At 41.3% G+C, this 14,010-nt stretch overlaps 1 protein-coding gene across 4 annotated transcripts in view; it reads left to right on the forward strand.

The window, feature by feature from the left end:
* Positions 1-14,010, forward strand: part of SHLD2 (shieldin complex subunit 2) — a 1,059,977-nt gene that overhangs the window by 704,166 nt on the left and 341,801 nt on the right. For all 4 annotated transcript variants that reach the window (XM_078643303.1, XM_078643304.1, XM_078643305.1 and 1 more), the window contains one exon: positions 1,817-1,951. In XM_078643303.1, coding sequence (XP_078499429.1) covers positions 1,817-1,951 — 135 coding nt within the window. The remainder of the gene's footprint in view (positions 1-1,816; positions 1,952-14,010) is intronic.

Raw genomic sequence — 14,010 nt, forward strand, 5'->3', positions numbered from 1 at the left:
GGGGAAAAAAAGCTCCCAGCCTGACTCGAAAATCAGCCTCGTTTCCTCAGAAACCGCAGCTGCTGCTAGAGCAGAAAACACGTCAGGCTGGCCCTCCAACGTACACAGATGTGCCTTTGTAACTCCACATAAATGCTGGGAAAGGATTGCGCGTTGGAGCAAAAAAAACAAAAAAACTCCCATGCAGGAAGAGGCGAATGTTTCGTGCAGGCTATGTTTTTACCCTCGATGGCGCCTTCCTTCGCCCCTCCCCTGACCTTGTGTAACAGTTACTTTTGAGCTTTAAAGTTGTATTTATTGTTGGTGACTGAAAGGATTTAGACTTGAGGAAGAAAAGGCATTCCGATTTGCAGTGAATAACAGTCCGCTTTTAAGTTTTTTACTTTCGTTTTTTTAGGTTTTCAAAGACCGAGGTAAAATGTCAAGCTGTGTTTACATGGGAAGCTTTTTATTTTGCTCTAGGCTAACTTCAAAGTGTCAGCGTTTATAGGAAAGAGGAATGCAGTATACTTGCTCCAAAGAGCCTGCTTGTGCCTTTTAAAAAAAAAAAAAAAACCTCACTCACCCTCAACCCCTCACCCTCACTCACCCTCACTCACCCTCACCCACCCTCAACCCCTCACCCTCAACCCCTCACCCTCACTCTCACTCACCCTCACTCACTCACCCTCACTCACTCACCCTCACTCACCCTCACTCACCCTCACTCACCCTCACCCACTCTCACCCTCACTCACACTCACCCTCACTCACCCTCACTCACCCTCACTCACCCTCAACCCCTCACCCTCACACAGTGCAATAGGTCTCGGAGCATTTGAGTTAGAGCTTTTAGAAATGTTTATGGCTTTTTTTTTTTAATTCTTTAGCATTGGCTACAGGAAACAAAAATGCTTAAGATTTACAAAAAAACCCATAAACAATTCTAAAAGCACTAACTCTAATGCTGCGAGACCTATTGCATTTCCAATGCTTGTTTAGTGATTGCATCAGATTGCTGTTAGTTTTTATCATTTAATAAGATGTATCGTATTGGTTCGTATTTGATGCCTTTTCCTGGTTAAATTGAAATATTTAGACAAAAAAAAGGAAAGGTACTGCAAGGGGGAACTGGGATGACTTACCCACGCCTGAGGTTGATGTGTTACTGTAATAAATATGTGCTGAAAAATAGAAATGGACTCCTTGAAAAGTTATCCTTAAACCATTCTTAAAAAATGTTGTGGCCTTAACGGGCAACCCATCCAAGCAATACATGAAAGCCAATGGCTAGATAGGCTGACCAAAGCTCGCTTTGTCTCTCCTTCTGTGTTCCTCTTATTGTATTTTTTAAAAACTTGATGCCACGAGGCTATCCAAACAGCTAAATATATAGGTAGCGAGACCTAATTAAAGGGCACCTGTCTGATGACTTAATCAACTGGTGAGTTGTGAACCTGAAATAGAAGGTGTGTTGAATACAGCCCTGCTATTCCCATCTTTGGCCCTCTAAAGTCAAAGAAACCAATGTTTGAGCGTAAAAGTGACAAATAAAGTGGAATATTTCTTTGCCTTTAAAATGATTTGCTGCACTTCTGTGACTGTCAAGCGGCTTTTCTTAGTCATGTAAGTTCCAATGTATTGACATTATACTTTATTAAAACCAGTAACAACCAACAAAAACACCTGAGCTCGTGTGGTGGCAATACATCTTAACAAGCATGTCCCCTTTCACTTAGTTTTACAAAAACTATTTTTCAAGTTAATTTCTTACCCTGGTCTACAAGCTGCCAGCCTCCCTGACAACTTCTAGCATGTTGTTTTCTTTCCATTCCAGAATCTTTGTATCTCTACAAAGGACAGACTCAAAAGAAAATTGTTTTGACAGTCGAGCAGGTGAAAGGCAAACATGGCACGCTGGTGTTATGGGGTGCTGGCACCCTTTGGCTTCCACAGATTCAAAGAAAAAAGGGTGAGTGTTTTGAATCTCGTCTTTTGATCCATATTGTGTCATTTGTACATGTTTGCTAGCCTGCAGTAACCATGCTCTGGGTTTATGTGTTTGGAATCACAAATTCTATTGACCTTTCAGGCTTTTTCTCAACAGAGTAGGGAGTAGCTACCAGGCACACAGAAAGTAAGAATCCTAAGTCTGGGATCCCCTGTAAAGAGGGCGTCTGGTCTTGACTACTGCATCTGCGATTGAAAGTTGGCTGCGGTAAGCCTCCTTGACTCATCGGTAGATGCACTTCAAAGGCTTTGGTGTAAGGCCAGGCTGGATGTGACTTCAACAAAAAGATCACAGTTGCAACGAAGATGACAATATCCAGCCAAAGCTGTGGGTACACTACTTTGTTGATGATAATGCCACAACATTGAAACATATACTGAGTTTAAAGGGAGTTGAAAGTGTTCCAATCCCTTTATACGAGCTTGCTTCAAAGCTGTATCTGCTTTTTAAATAGTAAATGTTTAGAAGAACTGAGAGAAGAAAGTTACCCTGAGTGCAGTACTAGCAAGTCAGAATGGTCAACAGTCAGACATGTACATATTGATATAAATAGAAGTTCAATATACCTCAGGTACTCTTGTAAATCAAAAGGGTTATCTGTTCAGTGGGGTCAGTCAGTTAGGATGTATGCCAGGATATCATTGTTCGAAATATTGTGACATGGATACTGTGTCCTAAATATGGTTTACAAACATATCTGCTCATTGAATTTGCTATTATTAACTGCATAGGGGTGATATTTTTGTAAACTCTATTTAGGACTAGAACTTCATGTCATATAATAAATATTCTGGAACCATACAGCCAGTTGTGTTAAACTGGGCGGAATCAACTCTGTACGCAAATAATTGCTCTCATAGGTGAAACAGAAGGCATCGTTGATGGAAAATATTTCTGCAGTTGGTGTTATTTTGTTACATAATGCATGATACCCAAAGAATGGTTGATTGATATCTTTATTGTTCGGTTAGTTAAAACCATTACAAATACGTATAAAAATACGTGCATGATGGCAAGCTTTTCAAATCGCATTTCTGATCGAAAGACTGTGCACAGATTGCAAATAAATAAAAGTTTGAACAAATATAGAATACAAAAATTGACAATACATGTGTTTTCGGCTGAACTAACAAAGGAGGCCTGTTGAAGTCGCCATCAGGGTGCTTAGGCAAGTCCATTTGTTGTAACAGGATATTTCGCTGGGTAAGAAGTGCGTTCCAGCGTAGCGTGAAACAAGTCCTAAATAAGGATTTAGTGCCATTAATTCATTATAGACAAAGTGCTGAGCTCGTCATGAGCATGGGAGGGGTTAAAGAATCAAATGCTGAAGAGCCACAGGAAGAACACATCAACCACAATATTGGGTTGTCCTTTGGGCTGGCCTGTGTTTTACAGCCAATGAACAACTTCTGTAAGTAGGAGGGCTGTGAGGCGTGCAGGTAACTGACTCTCTTTCACCAGATCTTGCAGAGGTTCTGTTGGGAATGAGAAACAGAGATTGAAACATCAGTCTGTCTTCACCCTACTACTACATTTTCAGCTTGACTTGATACTCGAAAAGGTTCATTCATGTTCCATAGCTGTGGATGCTGAAAATCACCCTGCTGGGCTATTGTACAGTTTCAGGTGAATATGAGCCCTTATCCCTTTGCTTAAAAGACATCATGCTTAAGACTGGGCAGAAAGGCAATTAGGAACATTGATTTGGCATTCACCGAGGTACAGCTGGAGTGAGTTGTAACTTGCTAGAACCTGACCCCAGCTCGAAAGTTGTTAACATGGTCAAAGGCCAGGGCCTTAGTCCTGGAGTTCTGTGAACATATGGCTGCACGTTGTGGGATGAGCATACTAAAGGAGATTGTCTATTTCTTTCTGGACGTGCAGCCACAACGGTTAGTGAACTCTAGGACTTCCATTACAAGACCAGAGCCTACCATTATGCAATGACTTTTATTGCTGCCCACACACACAGCCCTTTAAAGTACATCTTACGTCATAAAATAAACATTCCATAGAACATATTAAAACGTTGTGGTAACCAGGCATCGTCTTCCTGGACAGTTAAGTATATGTTTATTTATCTCTATTCTATTTACCATTACGTTTTAGTATTAAGTGTATAAATTACCTATTTTAAGGTTCTTATCTTAGGATCCCTACCGTTATCTTTAGTGCCCCTTTCTGTATGCTTTAACCACCTTTCTGCCATAAAAAAAAATAAAAAAATACAACTGAGTGGAATGTAGGTAAAATTTTACCTTTTTCTTCCTGTACCCTTCCAATTTATGGTCTGGTTTTTTACTACTCCACTTCAAAGCTTAATTTCCTACTTAAATGAAACATTGATACGTCAAAACAAGGCCTCTGACCTGAATGCCATCGCCACGGAGTCAGATGCTCTCGTCTCTGCTGCCGGCCTCACCTGCGGAAGCATGATGTGGGCCTCCCTCCGGGCAGGTGTGTATTGCAGGCTCCAGTGTCGGCTGACTGCCCGTTCCTCGGGTGCAGCTGACACCGGCCTGCTTGCTTTCTTCCTGCTTGCTCCCCCCTCCATGACGCGAATCGCGAGAGCGGGGCTCACGCTGCTTTCGGCGAGGCGGGCCTCCCTTTTTGAGACTCGCCTGGCAAAAAATTAGGCGGAAGCAAGGAAGGCCACTCTGGCTCGCGCTGTGCGTTGCTATGGCTACGCACAGCGCAGAGCTTAACGGCAGCCCTTTAACTACATAACTACCTGATTCCGGTAAGACTGCCACACTTTGCCAGACTCTGCTTATATTAAATTAAAGCGGTACAAAAGGGGGTGGTGATGGACGGAGCATCTGAACCAATCAAACACTCACACCCAGTCAACAGATCTGGGTTTAATCCATCACCGTTCTTTAGCCCACTCTGCCACCCCAGTTCAGACATGGCCATATGCAAATCAGTCTGACCCTGTTCCTCATGGGAACAGTCCAGCCCGAACTGCCAAGCCATGCCTTCCCTGGAACTAAATCAAGCTTCCTAGGACCGGTTTCTGGCATTACAGCCGTCTTTAGCCTGGCTTGCTTGAATCCAGTGGCAAAGTGAGCAAGGGACTCAACGTCTGAGCATACCCTGCCAACTTATGGGCGAACAAAGCGGTACAAAAGGGGGTGGTGATGGACGGAGCATCTGAACCAATCAAACACTCACACCCAGTCAACAGATCTGGGTTTAATCCATCACCGTTGTTTAGCCCACTCTGCCACCCCAGTTCAGACATGGCCATATGCAAATCAGTCTGACCCTGTGCCTCATGGCAACAGTCCAGCCCGAACTGCCAAGCCATGCCTTCCCTGGACCTAAATCAAGCTTCTTAGGACCGGTTTCTGGCATTGCAGCCGTCTTCAGCCAGGCTTGCTTGAATCCAGTGGCAAAGTGAGTAAGGGACTCAACGTCTGAGCATACCCTGCCAACTTATGGCGAACAAAGCGGTACAAAAGGGGATGGACGGAGCATCTGAACCAATCAAACACTCACACCCAGTCAACAGATCTGGGTTTAATCCATCACCGTTCTTTAGCCCACTCTGCCACCCCAGTTCAGACATGGCCATATGCAAATCAGTCTGACCCTGTGCCTCATGGGAAAAGTCCAGCCCGAACTGCCAAGCCATGCCTTCCCTGGACTGGAATCAAGCTTCCTAGGACTGGTTTCTGGCATTGCAGCCGTCTTTAGCCAGGCTTGCTTGAATCCAGTGGCAAAGTGAGCAAGGGACTCAACGTCTGAGCATACCCTGCCAACTTATGGCGAACAAAGCGCTACAAAAGGGGGTGGTGATGGACGGAGCATCTGAACCAATCAAACACTCACACCCAGGTGAATGTTTCGCCATTGTGCAACATTCCGTCCATCATCTTGTATGTTTTGCTGTTCACCCTATGTGGCAAGGGTATGCCCAGACGTGGGTCCCGTGCTCACTACGCCACTGGAGTCAAGCTATCCTGGCTGAAGATGGCTGATAGCCAGAAACCGGTCGTAGGATGCTTGATTCCGGTCCAGGGAAGACATGGCTTGGCAGTTCGGGCTGGACTGTTCCAAAGAGGCACAGGGTCAAGACTGATTTGCATACGGCCATGTCTGAACCGGGGTGGCTTGGTGAGCAAAATAACGATGTATTAAACCCAGATCTGTGACTGGGGGTGAATGTTTTGCCATTGTGCAACATTCCGTCCATCATCTTGTGTGTTTTGCTATATTAAATTAAAATAATAATAATAGGAAAATATTTATCTGAAGGGGATAATGTATCTACAGGTTAACCCTTAGGATTGAGACAGGGACCTGATCTCATTTAGATCTTTAGAATTTCAGAAAACGGAACAGTTTAATGAGGCCATCCCCCTTACTGAGAATGCACTAATGAGTTTCTTTGGGAAACAACTTAAGTACTCATTGAAAGAGGCAGTGGAGGCAGCTTTTAGCAAAAGAAAAGGAGACCACGTGTCTGAGGAAGACTCAGCTGACCTCTCTGAGGAGGAAAACCCTCTACCCAAGAAAGGAGGTGAGGCCTTGAAAAAGACCAAACATCTTGAACCCCTTGGTAGCCTGTGCGCTACAAAGGACCGGTACTATAGGTAGTATGTGCACTACAGATGATACAGGTGCCCCTAGCGGCACAATGAGAAAGAGCAACCATTTTGGCGCAATAAGTACAGGTGTCCCTCGCAGCACAAGATGACCAGGTGACCTTCATGGCACAAATGACCTCAGTTCACCAACTGGCAATGATGATGAATACTTGTTCTTAATAAATATTGATGACGCCTTCCCTCCTTTTGCACTGATTCAGAGGGTTCCACTGAAAGTTCGAACGGAGCAATGCAGTATCGTTTTAGTTACACCCTTTAGGAATACTCAAATTTGGCTCTCAAAGGTGATGGAATTTTCTCAGCCCATGGTGGGATATGACTTTTCTGTTCGCTGGCTTTCTTCTGGAAATCCTGTCTCCTTTCTTCTACTAAATTCAAAAATGTATTTTCTTCTTCTTTTAGGAACATGTTAAATTATGCTTGTGAGCTTCTGCTATATCTATTGCATTTTGTGCTAAGAAAAATTCTCCCATAAACTGTGCTGCTAGACTAGTGAGTACTGGATTCATATTCTTTCGAACAGGAACCTCTGAAAATATTACATTCAAGGTTGTACAATAATACTGCAATTTGCCTGTTTTATAAAACAGACTTGTTAGTACACTACATGAAAAGCCATATGTTAGCGGTAAATGGTGATATTTGACACCTTCTGCTACTGAAGCTGGTAATTTCATACATACATAACAATCACTAATTTCCATAGTATCTACATATTGAAACAATAACTTGGTGAAAACGTTTAAATCTGTGTTATAATCTGTTATGGTGTGATTTATTTCTTACTCATCTGATGCTTCTAGTTCTACTCTATCTCCCTTTAAGTTTGCTGATTTTCCCTTTGTTATCTGTACTATTTCTCTTTTCTATGCCCATCAAATATGGTATCGCTATAGTTAAGACTAACCATACTATAATCACTAATAGGAGGCTACATATGCATACTCTACAGCATTTCTTTAAACAATTTTGTTTTGGTCTTTAAGAAACGTTATCCTTAGTCATTTTAAGAAGATTTCTCTTCTTTCTTTACTTTGTTTCGGAAATGTCAAATTTCTGGTTTTGTTTCAAGGGGGTCTCACTTCTCCTTCGCCAATCTGATATGCAATTATTTCCTCGTCACTTTCTTCATCTAAATCTAGGTTCTGAAGTTCTTCATGAATCACATAGGTCCACTCAGGGTCTTTGAATTTGTTATTCAGTATTTTTAATTTTTGACTCCTTCGTCTGGGGTTCTCATTTGAATGTCCAGACTGACTAGTGACTTCATTTACCTGGTCGGGTTCTTCATTTATTGTCTGTAGATGATATCTTAATCTTTTGACATATCTAGGCCAATTATCACCTTTCCTAACCCTTTTGGGTTGCACTGTACTTTCACTTTCTTTGCCACTCCCGAGTGTTCTTTTATTTACATTATTTTGTGGCACAATTTGATTTTCCTTGTCGTCTGAGTCCCTCTCTATCTGACCTAGTTCAGGACTTCTCCTCGTGGCACCATTCACCTAGCGTGTTCTGCTTCTTCTATCTGGTCCTGTTCAGGGTTTACTCTAATTTGTTTTTCTTCTTCCTGAACTTGTTCTTCTTTTCCTAACTGGTCTTGCTCAGGTCTTATTGCGCTAGACTGATTTGCAGCCTGAACGTGTTCCTCTACACCTATCTGTCCCTCCTCAGATCTGAGAATGATTTGGTTCACCTCTGTGAGTGTATTTTTCTTTCTTCATCTGTTCCTGCTCTGGGACTCCGACAATCTCAAATTCAATTTCCTGAGCTTGTTCTTCTATTCTTGTCTGGTCCTCACTAATTTCTTGCTTTTCTATTTTTGTTCTGCTTCTTATTTTTATAATTACATCAGATATGTTAACCACTGCTATCCAATCCTCCTGACTAGTGCTTGGTTGTTCTTGTTCAGCTATTCCAGAGTCTGCTATTCTAGACTCTTCAGCTGCACAACCTTATGTACCCTCAACTACAGGTATCAGTTTTGGAATTTCCTCATCAGGGGCTGTTACTCTTTTGGTATGACTGGTGTGAATCAAGTTAGGCAAACCTGCACATTTCATTGCTGTTACTGTAAGCAATATGACCTGTTTCGGAGTACTCCACCTGGGTGCTAGTCACGTCTCTCAGGTGTGATTTTTGCCCACCACCCAGTCTCCAGTATTTAGATCATGTGCTTGATCCGGCTACCTGGCATCTGCGTCTTCTCCAACCTAGTGAGAGACAGAACGCACTAGGTCAGCCAATCTTTTACAATAGTCTAATACCAGATCATCAGTTATACTTAACAGTCTGTGTCCTGGTATAAAGGCTAATCTCATTGTTCTTCCCATGAGTATTTCATGGGGACTCAACCCTTTGTTTCTGTCTGGATTGTTTCTCAGTCCCATCAGAACAAGAGGTAATACATCTGGCCAACACAATGATGTTGATGCGCACACCTTTGCCAATCTTGATTTTATTGTACCATTCATTCTACGACCCCAGAAGTCTGTGGGCGGTAAGCACAGTGCAATTTTTGTTCAATTTTAAATGCTTCACAAATCTATCTTATTATTTTATTATAAAAGTGAGATCCTCTATCTGATTCCACAGCTACTGGGAAACCAAAACGAGGTATAAGTTCCCTCAGCAATAATTTGGCAACTGTTATACTGTCATTTCTTCTGGTAGGATATGCCTCCACCCATCGTGAGACCAAACATACTATGACAAGGTTGTACTTCAATCCCCTACATGGTGGTAACTGAATGAAATCAACCTGCAACTTCACAAATGGTCATTCTGCTTTTCCAATTCTTCCCCAACTGACCACTGTCTTACTGCCTGGGTTGTTCTGCGGACAAATTAGGCATCTCTCCCAAAGGCTTTCTGCGACAGTCCTTAACCTCGGATTGTACCAATCTTGTCTAAAAAGTCTGTTCATAGCATCCCTACCTATGTGTGTATCTCCGTGGTACATTCTGGCCAATTGTGAGAATAAGTAGTCTGGCATGACCGGTCTACCATCTGGATAAATCCAGACACCATCTTCTTCTCTCCTTTGACATCCTGTTTTTATCCACCTTTCCTTTTCACTTCTACCTCATCTTGCAAATGTCTTACTTCATCCCATGTTTCAGTGGCTGAGATAAGCCTAAGTTGGCATCTGATTCCAGTTGTTTCAATTTTCTTGTTTACTGCCATTTTGGTTTTGGCACAGTACTGAGCAACTTGGTCAGCATAGCGATTACCAGCAATCACATAGTTGTTTCCAGACTGATGTGCAGCATATTTGACCACAGCTACTTCTTTTGGCAATTATATTGCTTCTAAAAGCTCTCTTACATATTTTCCTTTTTTAATAGGGGTTCCTGAAGAAGTCATGAAATCCCTCTGCATCCAAAGTTGGACAAAGTCATGCACAACCCCGTAACCATACTGGCTATCAGTGTAAATGGTTACTCTCCAATTTGTCCCAATTTTGCTTGCTTTAAATAAAGCAATCAATTCAGCTATTTGTGCAGACTTGACTCCCGGTAAATAGGATGCTTCGACTAATCCAGCCAATGTACAGAAAGGATAAGCAGCACTTAATCCTCCTTCCTCATGCACAAGCCGTCTACAAATAGCTAATTTTCACATTCTTTCAGGGGCTCTTCCTGTAGGTCTGGGCGAGGTTTGGTACAATATTCAATAACATCTAGACAGTCATGTTCAACACCCCTCACTTCTTCTCCATGCACATCAGGTAATAGAGTAGCTGGGTTTAGGATAGTGCACCTGATTACTGTCCCAATTTCTGCTCCTAAAATAGTTCTTTCATATTTGGTCATTCGACTTGGAGTAAGGTATTGAGTTTGTGTTCTAGTTAAAAGAATTTCCACTGAATGAGGGACATAGACTTTTACTGAGTGTCCTATCACAATGGACTCACTTTGTTCCAGACTTGTGCAAGCAGCAGCCACTGCTTTCAAACAACCAGGTAACGCTGAAGCTACTGGGTCCGAAGTAGCAGAAAAATGTGCTACTGGACGTCGCATTATTCCATGTTGCTGAGTTAGTACTGATAAAGCACAATTGTTTAGTTCACAACAAAATAATGCAAATTCTTTTGTATAATCTGGCATACCAAGAGTAGGTGCTTCGCTTAGACAATTTCTTAATTTCACAAAAGCCTCCATGCTTTCATCATTCCATTCGATAGGGTCTTTTGCTCATTTTCTTGTCATTTGTATTAGTGGTTTGGCCAATAAGGAAAAACCTATAAACTTTTACCTACAATACCCTACTACGCCAAGAAAGAATCTGATTTCTTTCTGGCTCTGCGGTAACTGCATCTGTTATATTATTTTTATTCTTTCAGTTGTCACTTTCCTCACTCCTCTTTCTAATTGGTGTCTCAAATATTTAACACTGGTTTGACCGGATTGTAATTTCTCTGGTGACACTTTGTGCCCTCCGTCAGCCAAATGGTTTAACAAAGCGAAAGAATCAAGGACACAATCATCTCGTGATTTCGATGCAACAAGCAAGTTGTCTATATATTGGACCAAAACTGAATTTTTGGGCATCACTAGTGTTTCTAAACATTTATCCAGAATCTTATTTAAAGATTGAAGGGCTTTCTGTGTACCCTTGAGGAACTCAATTCCACACATAGATACGATTTTGAAATTTGGACGAAAAGAGATACTGACTATCTGGGTGTAACGGGATGGAGAAAAATGCATGACACAAATCAATTACTGTAAACCATCCTGCATTCCATGGTATTTGATATATGATTACTGCTGGGTTTCGGCACTACAGGACAAAAAGGTACCACTATTTTATTTCTTTTTCTCAGATCCTGTAATATCCGATATTTCCCATTAGGTTTCTTAATGCCAATTATAGGTAAATTACAAGGACTGCTCATTATTTCTTTTAAAATGCCTTGTTGAATCATTCGTTCTATTTCTGCTATGACACCTGCTTTGATTTCTGGGCTCATTTTATATTGTCTAGTATTTGGGTAGACAGCACCTCCTTTCACAGTCACCTTCACTGGATTTACTTTTGCCATTAAACCTACTTCTTTTCCAGTGAAATCCAACACTTCAGGATTTACTTTCAATTTTAGTTCATCAGGCAAGTCATCCTTTGTCATCATTGAATACATCTCATCTACCTCAGTACCTTGCGTTGCTAACATTATTTTGTGGATACCATCTTCATCAGGGGTCTGAATTGCAACAGCATCTGGTGTACAATAAATTGTACAGTTCATCTTGCATAATAAATCCCTTCCTAACAAATTTAAGGGACTGAAATCACACAGTACAAATGTGTGCATTTCTCTGAATTTGCCAATGCATACCTCCATGGATTCTGTGATTGGAGTTCTGATCTGTTTATTTGAAACACCAACTACTTGGATTGCTTCACCTGAGAGGGGAAGGTTTGGAATGTCTGCTGTTCTCACAGTAGAACGGGTAGCACCAGATTCCAATAAAAAGGTAATGTCTTTTCCTTCTACCTTTCCATCAATATATTGATGGAAAGGTAGAAGGAAAAGATTGATCTACCGGTAAAGATGCGCCAAGTACGTACACCCCTTCTTCCCCCATCAGGCACCGTCATTGTTCATCTTCAGAAGGACAAATGTTCTGCATAAGAAATTGTGAAGTTACTGAATTTAGCTTACCACTTTTTCTTGGAATCCGGCGTCCACACTGTACTTTGCTCTGTTCACAAAATTTGGCTTAGGGGCAGGTGGTAACTGACTCTGTGGATTAACAACCTGTTGCGGTTGACTCATTATCACCTCATTCTGTGTCTGTGGATTTAAATTTTGATTTGGGCCATTATTAGCTTGAATATTTTTGCACTCTTTTTTCCAATGCCCCAATTTTCTGCACCCATGACAAGGAAATTTCTTCCTGGTTTCCTATCTGCTCATTTTCCCTTTCGGTTTTCCCGCACTATTTTCATTCTGTCCAGATCCTCTATTTTGATGATTATTCTAATTATTTAATTTAAGCTCTTGTTGTTCTGCCAATTTTACTTGTGCCCACATTACTTTTTCATCTAATTTCTTGCATCAATTTTCAATCTCATTGCCACAGTATTTTGCATACTTTAAGACTTCATCTATTGGTTTCCCTTGCCAACACAACATATGGTTTTGAATCATCTGACAAATCTCAGATCTCCAGTCCAAATACTAACCGGTACACAAAATGTCCAAAACCTTTGTCAAGAATATTCCCCAATCCACTAGACTGCTTGAACACCTGTAGCAAATGTTCATAGTAAGCATGTACAGCCTCATTTATTTCTTGTGTGGTTCTATCTATTTGTATCCAATCTGTCTCTTTGGGGGAATTTTCCCTTTCAGAAAAGTGATCACTTGGTGATATTTCTTCATGACTTCCTCTGAAGGTGCTCCTGTTTTCTCATCTCTTTGGTACTCATCACTAGGCCAATCAACTGTGATTTTGCATTCGGTCCATATATCTGCAGGTACTACTATGTCAAACAGACCATCCAAATCCTTCAAAAAAACTTAGGAAACTTTCACAAACCTTTCAACCTGTCTATGCCATTCAACTGGCTTCTCTCATAATTTTGGAAAATCATTAGTAAATGATAAAGTATCTTGCCTGGTCTATGGAACATGTACATATCCTCCTCCTGGTACTTCTCTCATGGGACATAATCTTTTTGCCTTTTTAGGTTCTCTTAATAAATATTCTGATGCAGTCCTGTTTGCCTGTGCCTCCTCCTTTTCCTTTGTCCACCTTGTTTTCTACCTGTCTAATTTTCCCCATTTCTGTAAAATTGTCATTAATTCTTTAATCTGTAATTGTCTTCCTGACACACTCATATTTTCGAAATCCTTGTCAGTAAATTCTGCTCTAAAGGGTTTCTGCAATACGTTTGATCTCCCTAATTCAATTCCCATTTCGGAAGCAAGCTCGGTCAATTTTCATGAAATATTTTTGCATTTCTGGTTATGCTCCTACGTATGAACAACAATTCTTCTTCACGGTATGTATTCAGCCTGTCTATTCCCACATTTCCAGCTATCATGTCTTCCAAGTCTACTTTTAATTTATATATATCCAAAATCTTTCGCTGTGGATTCGGGTTGTCTATTCCCTGTGCCCACCTTTCTAATTCTTCTGGCGACACTATTGTGGCACTTTTAGTTCACTGTGGAAGTTTCTAATCGTATTTCTTTTGAACAACTAGGTGTAACTCTTCCTGGGGTTTCATTTATCTTTTCTCTTATTGGTAAATCCATTAGTGATATTACTGATTCACATTCACTAGCTTGATCTTCAATTATTATGTTCTCCTTTCTAGGTTCTATTATAAGAGTGGCCATGACTGGTGAGTTTGGACAATTTCCTTTATCCCCATACAAAGGGACAACCGAAC

The sequence above is a fragment of the Lissotriton helveticus genome, chromosome 5_1 (genome assembly GCF_964261635.1).
Source record: "Lissotriton helveticus chromosome 5_1, aLisHel1.1, whole genome shotgun sequence".
Classification (NCBI taxonomy): domain Eukaryota; kingdom Metazoa; phylum Chordata; class Amphibia; order Caudata; family Salamandridae; genus Lissotriton; species Lissotriton helveticus.